The sequence below is a fragment of the Dufourea novaeangliae genome, unplaced genomic scaffold (assembly GCF_001272555.1).
Source record: "Dufourea novaeangliae isolate 0120121106 unplaced genomic scaffold, ASM127255v1 scaffold151, whole genome shotgun sequence".
Classification (NCBI taxonomy): Eukaryota; Metazoa; Arthropoda; class Insecta; order Hymenoptera; family Halictidae; genus Dufourea; species Dufourea novaeangliae.
Window position 1 is genome coordinate 373,780 of NW_015374040.1, and position 12,727 is coordinate 386,506.

Sequence of the window (12,727 nt, forward strand, 5' to 3'; positions counted from 1 at the left end):
TTACTCAGATGAACTTTTTTGATATACATGTGTAGTAAACTTAATAATATAATTTCCTTGATTATAATACATAGTGTCTACTGCAACCATCTATTAAGTTTGCTGTCTACTAAAATGTATCGATGGTCTTGCTGAAATTAATTTAAGTGACAATGCATCTATTAAATGAAATTCAACTGATGAAAATATTACAGAATACGAAAGTGTCACTGTTACTTTTACAAATTATACTGCATTGTTGTTTGTTTTAAGCTCTTTGTGTTTCGTTCTATATTGTAGGTACTACATATTGATATTTTAATGATTCGTTTCGTTGAATTTTGATTTTACATAGGAATGCGAGATTTATTGGATATTACGCATTATCTACGAACTAAGTAGTTCAAGTAAAAATACTGTAATCCACTCACGACACAAAAACTATTCACCTCTTGACAAGACGTACGGCAATTCAGAACAATTTACAAAATCCTCAGCGAAGATTGTCGATTTTCCTCATATTCCAATGTGTAGGGAGCTCCTTTAATTCAATTGGCTTTGGATGTACTTGTACTACGAACGGATCAACAAATAAACGATCATCCAAAGTGATTCATTTGCAAGTCAGTGAGCAAGTGTACTTTCTATTTGTTCACTTCGATTTGCATCGCTTATCCTGATATCTCCATTGCGCCCCACCCTTGATACGAGCACGTCTATCTATAATTCACATGACTAGGACAGTTGCGTTGCATAGCCTCCCTATTAATTAGGGTCACACACCGCGAACATAGATCAGTCCCAGTGTCGAGTAGCCGTTTGTGCCCGAGCGCACCTACGCCTGTTCTCACCCCGCCTTATCCAATTCAAGATATACAAACATTCATGTGCATGTACACGTACATATAATATACTATTGGTGTTGAATTATTTAAGCGAAATGAGAACGATCGTCGACCAATTGAACGCCTATCATTGGCTGGGAATCGCGACATAACAGCCTGTCTATAATGCGTGTCACCGCGATGACAGCCGCACAATTCCCGGAAACTGATGCCCTACGTAAATACAGGGTCTCCGCGTTCGTTGTCCATTCTATCCGCTTTTTATCCGTGTTTAATTAAAAAGTAGTCGTAAATCGGTCGAGCCGCCGCGTATATACCTGATTAACGTCCGTCGTGCGCCTGCGAATTTAGAGATTAATGGCCGTGACGAACGCTCGCGACAGGAATCAGCTTAATGCGTATACACCAACCGAGAAAAAGAGAAGAATGATGTCGATCCGTCAACGATGTAACGATGATTATCCGGTGCGCCGGGATTAGAGTTTAGGAGAAACATGATCTCTATACTTTCCACCGGTTTGAAGAGAACAGAATGGACTAGTTTATGTAGGTACTCGGGCACGTTTGTGTTCACAGTTTAACCCGTTCAGGGACACATTTCTCTGTTGAACGAAACATTCAAACCATAGGTGATCTACAGGTTCTGGGGGTTGTTGATTACGACTTTCAGGCCAGAATTACCAAATGTAAAATTGGGGGTTCAATATGGCGTGCGTAAGACACTAATTTTTAGAGATTTTGATTATTCTTTGAAAGGAATGTGTATACAAATGTTTTCGAGGTGTCAGAGTACGAATCTAAAAAAAACATTCCATATACTCTCAGATGTATGCAAATACATGATATGTATGTGTAAACAATATATATATATTAATGCAAATAATAAATATTAAATAGATTTTTAAAAAAGTTCACTTTACGAAAATTAAAAAATTTATTTCGGAAAAACTAGCGTGCAGAAAATTCTTAAAAAATATACACATTGATTGTTTATTAAGAATTGCAAATAATTAAAGTAATGTAATTTTTCATAAAAGTTATATAAATTGGATTCCTAAGAGTCGAAAAACTATTGATATGTGAATATAAATTGCGAAATACATCAGACACATTAAAAAAAACTGAGAAAAAATGGTGATAGCTACGTATGCGTACCACTGTTGTCCTTGAAGGGGTTAAACTGTATTCACACGCCTTCGTGTGTATAGGTACTGTTACTTCGTTGTTATACTTCGTATAATTATATATATGTCAGTGAAAAGTTTTCATTACTACAGATTCGAAGAATTCTTAATCTGCAAATTTATCTAAGATTGTTTTAACTCTTAATTGTTCGTTTATAAATTCTCTAGTAATTCCAAAAGGAGCACGCTCTCAAACTCCACGAAGACATGGGTTTTTTAAGAATAAATATTTAAGATCAATTTATGTTGACTTCTAAGGAATGTTGTCCGAATTTCGTTTCTCTACCCCTTTCTAGAAATACCAGTCTCACAGACGGCATGTGACTGTGCGTACACCAAAATTTCACATGTCTAGTTACGGGTTAAAAAATGGTTTGAAAACTTAGGTAGGTATTCCTGAGTGAGATTTTATTTTGTCAGGGGTTCAAAAGTATTGAAAACTTTCTTAAGAGACTTAACTTTCACAGACACCGCACTGCATAGTACGAAGTTGCACCAACAAGACATTGTTTCGTCTGTACCGTTTTTTTTATTTGGCTAGCATAAGGGTTTCAAATTTTCATAGTTACAAAATTATTTCTCACTTTTGCAATTATTACCATTGAATTTATAAAGAAATTTTACCCTAAACAATATCTTACGAGTTCAATTTTCTTTTATTCTCTTCAAATTCTTAGCCATCCAAAATTCAAAATCTCAATTCACATTACTGTGGTGTTTACGTATGTTGAGATGAGGTTTGGTGTTTGAGGGTTAACATTATTTTTTTGAATATAGCCTTATGTTTTAATCCGAAAAATGAACGTAGATGCATCTATGTCACATTGTACATGAACTTAATTTCTCGGATGCTTATTTGAATACACAGGGTGTAACAAAAATGTTGGAGGTCCTTGAAATAGAACACTCACGAGGCGATTTGGAACAAGTTTTTCCTTAGCAAAAATGTTATCCGAGGCTTTGTTACCGAGCTATTAATGCCTGACCAATCAAAGAGAGCAAAAAAATCGAGTCTGCGGGCCGAGTTTCCGCGGTAACGTTGACTACCAATCGCAGCGCGTAGACAACATTACCGCGGAAGACTCGTGCTCTGATTGGTCAGGGTTTTTATTTAATATCTCATTAACAAAGCCTCGGATAACATTTTTGCTAAGGAAAAACTTGTTCCAAATCGCCTAACGATTGTCCCATTTCAGGGACCTGCACCATGTTGTTACACACTGTAGAAAATATTCTATCAGACGCACTTAATATGCAAGTCTACTATCGATCACGCGATGTTTATTGATCGAGTAACATAGAGCCGACGAATTGGTCCGTCTAATTACATTAATTTTACGCGAAATCGATGCGACTGCTACGGTTATCCTCGGGGCCAAAAGATCGTGCGCAAGCCTGAAAGTCGTGTCCACGAGGCCGAGGGTTCATTCGTAGGTGTTTCAGAGATAGATAGTTGAAAATGCATTACCGGTGGTCGCGGCATATGGCGCGATGCACGCATGACTCGTCAACATGGCAGGATGATAATTATGCATTGCACGCCATACGTAATGGCCGGGCTCTTACCGGCACATCAAGAAATTAATAATTAGGGCGAGGTGGAGCAGGCCGTGCGCGCGAGAGTTACGTCACGGCACACTTAATTAAAATAGAAACGGGGCGCGAAGAACGCGGGGCGAGCCTTCGTTCCTTCGCGTTTCCGCTCATTTGAACCGATTTAAGGCTGCACGAAATTTAGCGAGATTAACGAGATTTAACGTTCACCTTCGCCTTATATCAGCGTAATGAAATAATGCTATCGTTGCACGGTCCGTAAGTGAGAAAGGCGTTGGCATGCGCAACTTCGTCAAATATAATTCTAATTGATTGGGAGTGGCGTTGATGCATTTAAGTTTGAGAGTTATGACTGTGATACTCATATCGCTCATCTGTTACAATAACGACATAACTCAAAAATTAGAATTTTAGATAAAACGAGTTTGAATGTTTTTTGACCGCTATAATTTTATACGAACAGCATATTAAAGTGCAGACAACAACCATTTTTTCTGTACTAATAGCACAAAAACTGCAAATTTTTAGTTATGTCATTGTTGCAGAAAATGAATATAATGATATTAACTCTTAATTACTGACCACCCATCTCATACACAAATCTGAATTTATATTTCAATACCACTGTGAAGAATTTTGGAAGACTAACGTTGAGTACCTTTAATTAACAGTAACTGGCACACTATTTCTAAAACGGTAGCGAAAAATAACATTCGGTTGGTTATTAATAGTGTCACAAAGTAGTCGTTATTCATCTAGGAAACAGTTAGGGGTTAAGCATCATTGTAGATAAATTGTATACAATGTAAAATGCAATATATTTAAGTGTTTAATGTATTTAATTCTTCGATAAATACTTTAGGAGCATCAAAGAGTAATGCATTGGTTTACATCAATTAATCTTAATGTGTAAAAAAATTAAAAACTTACGCTCTTTCAACAAATTTGTAGTGTTTTTTTGCAATGTCCTACGTTATGTTGACTATGTTAAACATTGGTAAGATGTCTCAAATTTCCTGTTCCTTTATTAAAAACAAAGAATGCACTACACGTTGGTACATCTACTAATTACAGCAATTATATTTAACTGGTATAATTTTCATGTTATTCAATAATGAGGTAGCGCTTAGAAATTAGTCGTAATAAAAGTAAACATTATATGTTTATTTTCAGGAGTCCGAAGGCCAGAAAACGAATAATGGAATCCAATACAGCTTACATCTGCTTTACTCTAATGGTGAGTAACAAACGAATGATATTAATTGTGACTCGTCCGTTACATCTGTTTATGGATATTAAGTTATATCCGTTATCACTTACGTACACTTTAAGAGTTTGTCAATTATATTAAATACGAATTTATTTCAATATAATAATTCTCTTAAGACATGCGGAGAATTATGAACTTTAAAAACGAGAAAATTACCACATGGAATTTGAAGAACAAACTTGAATGAAAATAGACTCTTAGTTCATAAACAAGTTAACGCTGTAGGATTAAATTTTCATATAGGACTTCATTTCTTCGAAAACAGGATATTCACAGTATTCTACTAATTCCATATTTGTGTCTGTATAATCTGGTCAGTCTTCAAACTTACATCCTAAAAAATGTACGAGATTACATATATAATGTCCTGAAATTAATTAAAATGATTACAGTAGAAATACAATTATTCGGATGTCGATATCGAAAGTACCGATCATTCCAGATACCGATTATATTATCGGAGCACAGAACAGGGTACGAATGTTGAAAGTTGAAAGTAGCACGGGAAATATACCATCTGTTGTTCTTAAACGATTTTAAAGTAAATTATACAATGCTTTAAATGATAATACAATATATTGATATTGTTTCATCTATTCTTGTTGAAGAAAATACAAGTTGAAGAAGTGGTTGTTCTGTGCAATTCACATATTTATTTGGTATATTATGCGATTTTTCATGCAATAAACATCCATTTGTCAAAATTATTTTCTTTCTAATCGTTTCATGACAGTGTGTCCCTATAGTGTGTCCCACGAACTCAGTCCACTTCAAATATCTTCGTTGTTTTAAACAATCCGTGAAAATGTTACTAACACAAGTTGTAAGATTTAAAGCAAGGTACAATGTAATAATAATGGTCTCTTAACAGGTGGATCCGTAGAGGAAATGTGGATGTCAATTTTGTTTTATAAATGGAATGTTAAATTCTTTATGCTTGATTTCTATAGAATAGCGACTTCTGAGTATAAAAGTACTAAAATACATTTATCCTAAAACTTACCGTTTCTGAGATATTTGACTTTATTCATCCTATTAATTTCGTTATGAAACATGTTTGAATATGTGCGTAGTATTTCGAATGTAAACAAAGAGTAGGGACGAAATAGCATGCTTGTGCTTTTGACATCTCTTAATATCAGCAAGATTCTCAATGAGTGAATTTTGAATAACGTAGATATTTCAGGGTGGCAGAGTTCATAGGCCATACTGTATATCAGAATTTGCTTCTACTGGACTAATTACCCGAAAAAGAGCTTATTCGAACGGATTTATCTCCCTATTTGTTCGGATAATCGGTGATTTACTGTAGCATTTTAATAATTTGTTAAAGGTTTTCTAATAATTAATGTAGCAACATTGTCCGATTGGTAGATTCACTTTCTGGATGATGTTTTACGTGCAGCAGAAAACTATTAGACATGTTTTTGTACTAAACTCTACTCTATATATTGTATCGTTATTCTTGCATAAGATATTTTCTTAAACATCAATTTCTTCTCTAAACGCAGACAGTATATTTCGTCTAACAGTTTAATTGTCCGTTACTATTATCGTATAAAGGTGTCGCGTTTAAAAGAGGTTCCGGAGTTGACATGTAAACGCTAAGTGTTCGAAGTGTTCGCGTAATAGCCCCATCCGAAGCGTCGATGACGGTCCATCAACATTCCGCACAGACACCCAGTCTCGCAGGACTGCTAAAAAGCTCAGGAACTTTCGTGGTCCGATCGCGAACAGAGACATATTTTACGTCACTGGACCAAGGACCAGCAAAAAGTGTTTAGCTTCCGTCCCGAAGAAGCCCCCCCCCCCCCCCCCCCCCCACCCCCCCCCCCGCAAAGAAGTCGATGATCTAGAGGTGGTCCGAAGCAACAGACCCCCCAAAAACGTGCTCGCATTATGAACATATTAAAAACCCGCAAGGCGCTATCTGCCGAGTCTCATTCCAGTGGTTTTTCATTCTGTGTGTATGTCAGGGACAACATCGGCCTCTGTACTGTTTTCTTTATCTTCATTTTTTACCGGTTTATCGTGCCTCTTTCTCTCCCGACTATCTTCCCCTCATTTCTTTTCAGTTCTCCTTCCTTCCGTCTACTCCCGACCGACCGTTCCCCTTTCTCTTTTCTGCGGCCTATACCAGAGAGGTTTTCTTGCTGGCTGCCGTTGCAAGGCGATCAATCAATGCGAGATTTTTGCGTTGGCAGAACTGACTGAAGGGCCGCCCTGCCATCTATGGATACTAAAACGTGTTGCCAACATCGCAAACAAGAAATAACTAACTGTTGCAAACTATGGAATAACCATGGGTACCGTCGGGATCGTAAATCCCTCGTTCTCGCTTCTACTTTCGTCCGTGCCCTCTCGGAAACTCCTTCTCACAAAGCTACTCGGAAGCCCGTCTGTGTCCGGCCACGTCTTTCGCTCTGCCTGCTGTCATGTAATGTCGCTCGTGTTTTCGCCGGCTTGCCGGATACCCATTCTTCCTGACAGATTTGTATATTGAAGTTTGATTCGACGTGAAAGATTTGTCCGTCGACTTAAGGATGGTTAGGACACTTTCAATGTAGCGGACGTGGTAGAAACTGTGGTCCTTGCGACAGAATTTTATGGATCAATACTTTCACAATTTGAAATCACCATTTATAGGAGGTATTGATGTATGATTTTACTTGATTGCAATACTAATGCCATATTCGAGTATTTGGAACGCATTAAACCGTATAATTAGGTATATGTTTCACAAGAAGGCCTTAACTTCGGGTCGTCGATTTTAATGAACCTTTTAGGACATATGTATAGTAGGCTTCTATTAGAAGTCTTTTTCCTTTTTAGAAATCGCCCCCCCCCCCATATAGGGTCAGATTAAAAGTTTTGGAGTTATTTGTTTTTGAAGTTTTATGTGTGACTTAAGTGAAAGTTATGTTGTCCGATTATTCGTAGGTGTTATTGTGTTGGGACTGCATGGTTTATAACGTGACAGGTAGGGTTGAAATACATTCTTTCCAAGGATTTCTGGATATATTTGAGACGTATTTGAAAACTAGCCGTCACCGTAGAAACCATAGACGTTGTTGCTTCCACGCTACATCTGCGAACAATTAAATAACTCAAATGAGACTATACGGAGATGATTTCTAAATAGGAAGAATCCTACTGCATATTCTAAAAGTAACAGAGGTTTTATCTACTTATGCTGTGTAGAGTAGATAAAACCAAGTTATCAGCGCACGTGTGTTGTATATTCAAAAGCAATTATGCTTTTCAACAAATTAACCAGTTGAGTCAAAGAATACAACACAGCAGAGTGCTACAAGGTTTCCCTTGCATTAGCTTATTCTTGACAGCGGATCTGTAGATTAACGTGGCTTCGATTTGTTTCTTGATCCTCAAATCAATCTCCTTCGATCTCTCAAGAAGCATTCTCTAAAAGTTTTTTGCATAAAATACTTTATTGCGCGGATGTTACATCCGAGAGATAAATTGGCGCGAAATTGAGATGGTGCTCGCCCCACCTGCTTCACTAATCTCCTGTTGTATGATCGCATTTTCACATTGTCGCATTACATTTATACGTATAATAAATAAAGAGTATAGCCTACCCTTCAAGTGTCAGCAGAGTTTCTCCATATCGGGTTCTACTTCTTTTTATCAGCTCTACCTCTCGCGGATCGTCTTCCTTTTCGTTCTGTTTCTTTTATTCCGAGTCTCCGTCCTCTTTCTATTGGATGCTGCGATATTCTTGCACCTCTTAGACAGAGCAGAGTGTCCGCCACGTTGCTCCGCGTGATTGCGCGAAGCTGAACAAGGATGCAGGTATAAAAGTGGAAGGTATTCAGGAAAAGCGGGACGCAGGTATAGATAGAGGCGAACAGACGGTTGCGCCCGCAGAATATAACGGCTCGTAATAAGAGCGGCGCTGATTAAGGATGCCGATCGAAGGAATCAAATGGGTGGTGTCCGCTTCTTCGATGACTTCTTGTACATATTGAAGTTGGTTGCCTAGTTATGCTAATGCGAACAGACCTATCTGCCTCTTCTCAGCGGGACTTGGCACGCGATGCCGCTTCTTACGTACCTTCTTCTCGATCTTTTGCCTTTATTGTCGTGGCTCCGAGGCATGATCGCGAGTCGCCGCAATGTCTGTGATAAATGTACGTGCGCTCACGTGGTACGTCACCAGCCTCGTGCTGGTAATCGTGCCCCCTTAAGATGCATCGACATACTTGCATAAATGAATTTACTTGTTCCGACCATTGATTTTATACTGTCTTGTTTACATGCCGAGCCTCGAGAACGGGAGATAATGTTCGTTATCCGATGAACCGGATACGTTTTACATAGTACCGCGTTCTTACGCACAATGAAAAATCTTGTATGTATGGTTAAAAGATTTAGAGGAAATAACTTCTTTCTTGCTTTCTTTTTGTGGTAATGTATTTATTATTCTGGAAGGAAAATGGATATGATATAAATTTATAGAAAAGAGTAGGAAAAACTGCAATTCGCGTTGTAATAATATATATGAATTGTAGGCGAAATTGTTGATTTTTTATAAGTATAAGTTGTTGAATGTGGTAATATCGATATTTTCTAACACAAATATGGTAAAGTGATAGTGACAGTGGTAATGAGTCAATTGTTTAAAGCAGACAGATTTCAGTATAAAGCTTTCATAAATATTGCTATATATGTATGTATATTGAATCTGCATAAAATACTAAACACTATGTGGCAAGTAGATGGTTATAATATTAGTTAAAATCCATTGGAATTATTTAGGTTGTCTAGCAAAGCGGTGTGAAAAGAATAAACAGTAAAATTTACAATACGAATAAATACTAGTGTTTATTGTCGTTTAATATGTTAACACGTGCAGTGGGATACGGAATATACATATGTATAATAAATGAAGTATTTCTGTACAGCTGATCTGATATTATTTTCATCTATGCAATTTTCAAAATAATAATGATAATGCCATGTTTTTATATAATGTTTAATTATTTACGTATATGTATAAAGGGTAGTATTATCTTTAGTAGTTTTCTATTAAATCGAATTTAAATATTACGTTGCAATATAAGCGCCAAATTTGTATATTATAAAATCAAAAGACTTTGTAATATCTTCCTTGGTGCTCCTTTACGTGTAACAGGCGATTGAAAGTATATTGTTTTAATAGTTATTTGCTCAAAATTTAATTTATTTTACCGTTTCCTTATTTCTTAAAAAATAAAAGAAATCTCTTCCTCGTCGTATACTTCTAATCGTTTTTTAACATGCAATAATGCATGACTGGTGATGGGATCAGTATTATTGTAGAAATTAGAAAAAATGAAATAATTGTGTAAGGAAACTTTTTTGATCTACTGTATCTACGTGTCCCATGTTTCACCCTTCGCTTGCGTCATATTACACTGAACATTCACTGCATACGAAAGAAGTATATTTACCGCGTTTCTTACAATCAAATTAATATTAAATCACTTCCTAAGAACGTAAGAGTCTTGCAGTACAAAGACAGTATCAACGAAGATTCTTACAAGAGAAGTTAACTACATTCTCGACTCGACCTACTAAGAACTGAAACAAGTGTCATTCACTTTGACAATTCAGTATCGCTCAAAAAAATAACGTCAAAGTTCCTCATAGACAGTTTTGAAAATGCATATAAATAACTTTGTTCTTAAATTTTTTTATTTTAAAATTTTGTTTGATATATGTAAATAAAGTAACTGGAAAATAAACAAAAAAAAGACACCACCATGGGGTCCAGATCCATTTTCCGAGCTTAAGCAAAATGCAGCTTCAGTTCACCAGTCTGGCAGTGCAGATCACTAAAAGTTGTCTAATCAAAGCGTGGAGAGTTGTCCAATCATTGTTAAAGGTAAACAAAAACCCTATGTTGGTGTGTTCTGATTCTCTTTGTTATTTTATGCACGTGTCTCCAAAAAAAACGAAAAACTAACAAGTGAAACAATTATAAGAAGAAATTCAATTACATTCTTTTCAGAGCTGCTTATGACGGACTTTGACACTCCTTTCAGTTCCTAGAATGTCGAGTCCTATAACACTCGATCATTATTTTGTCAAAACTAATTTAACATCTACGTAAATTTCCGTGTTAAAAGTTTTTCGATCAGTCGGTAGAACGATGAAAATCTATCGTTCGTAAACAAATCCTGACATCGGTACGCTCTGACCAGATAGCGAGAGCGGCAAACCGTCGGGGCACGGCAAGTATCTTCCGGCAAAGCCGCGACGGTTTCTCGAGGTAATTTGTGAGTTAGTTTCGGCCGGAGTATCGTAATCCACGGTAACGTTATGCGGCGTGAGTCTGGCCCATAGTAGCCACCGCGCATGGGAGTCTTATGTCGGGATTACTTGGCTTACCGGATACGCGAGGCCGGAAGCCACGGGGGGTGTCTGTCCAAAATACTCCCTGGGATTACCTGGTGCTCCCTGCGGATGGTAGGGTACGGTTTCGAAAACTTGCTACGTCGGAATGTGTGTGTGTGCACATTGAACATAGTTTGGCCACCGATAACGGATAGTAATAATGCGGTAATGCATACGAAAGATGATCACGCGATAGAGAATTGCTTGCTCGGAGTAATAAACCTCGAGTGCCAGGTTAGTGAATCGGTATTGATAAACTAGCATGTCGTTAATGGCAGCAATTTTGCACAATTATAGTGTTGCGCGTGTACATTCCAAGTGTGCGTATAAACGTCAAATTTAGCTGAGAAAGGTTACAATATTACCCTTCGCGATAAATAAGCTTTCGCGGAATGAAAGTTCTGTGTTAAAGTTGTCGAAAGCTTAAAAGTAGAACCTATAAACTACGAGGATCCTTTTTTAGATTTCAAAATTTAATGACTGCATCATTCATGTTGCGAAAGTCACGGAAGTGTTAAGGTAGGATTTTAATGTTTAAAATTATTTTAACTCTTAAATTCGTGATTTTTCCAAATATAATCAAACATTTAAAATTGTTTATTTATAAGGCATAAAACCATGGTAAAATAATGAAAAAATTCCGTCTCATTTTCGTGTATTGTTTTATTTGAATAAGTGTATGTAGAATATGTAGAATATCTAAGCAAATCTCAAACTAATTATCGCGAGAATCTCTGAAATAGTTATTATTTCTGTTCAGACATAGTGCAACTCCGTACTTTTCGTATTTTGTATGCGTAAAGCCAATTGTATGTAGGTAATTTACACATTTTTGAGTCTTCCATTGTAGGCCAATATTCAGCTTAGTTTTACTTTACTTCTTGTGAGAGTGCATTTGTGGACACACGCTCCCTCAGTTCATGTATTCCGATACTGTATACCATGGTGGTATACATATACATATGTATATATTTCGAATACACCATGCAGTATGTGTTTATGTATTTACTACATTGGGAAATATGGGCATGTTGCCAAATGGCAACACTATGCATTTAAGGGTTAATGTAGAATCAATTTTACGGCTACGAAATTCTCTGAAGCGGCGTGAGCACCGTACAACGAAAGTCGTAAAAATAATTAACGCATTACACGTACAAGAATTTGCGTTCCTACTCTGGCTCGTTGCATAGCGATCTCCTCGGTGAAGTCGGTACGCGATCGCACAAAGTACGGGCTGGGCCCATGCAAAAACCACGGAGATTGTGCATACGTCCCCGGGGGATGCGATCGGGCTGCCTGCCTCGTCGTCCACCTTAAATGCTCCTTAATATGTACGTTTTTCTGGGACAGTCCCTTTCTGCGGCGCCCAACTTGTCAGAATTTGGACTCGTTTCCGTATTCGTCGTATTCCATGCACATCCGTCGCAAATGCCTGCGCGCAACGTTCGTAATTTAATGGGCCTTCTTACCGGATAATTGAAAAAGTCGTGGGT

At 37.3% G+C, this 12,727-nt stretch overlaps 1 protein-coding gene across 1 annotated transcript in view; it reads left to right on the top strand.

Moving 5' to 3' along the window:
• The window catches only part of LOC107189529 (transcription factor collier), a 131,147-nt gene that overhangs the window by 18,042 nt on the left and 100,378 nt on the right, over positions 1-12,727 (top strand). Inside the window, exon 3 of the mRNA XM_015578087.1 lies at positions 4,736-4,799. Within this exon, the coding sequence (XP_015433573.1) occupies positions 4,736-4,799 (64 nt within the window). The remainder of the gene's footprint in view (positions 1-4,735; positions 4,800-12,727) is intronic.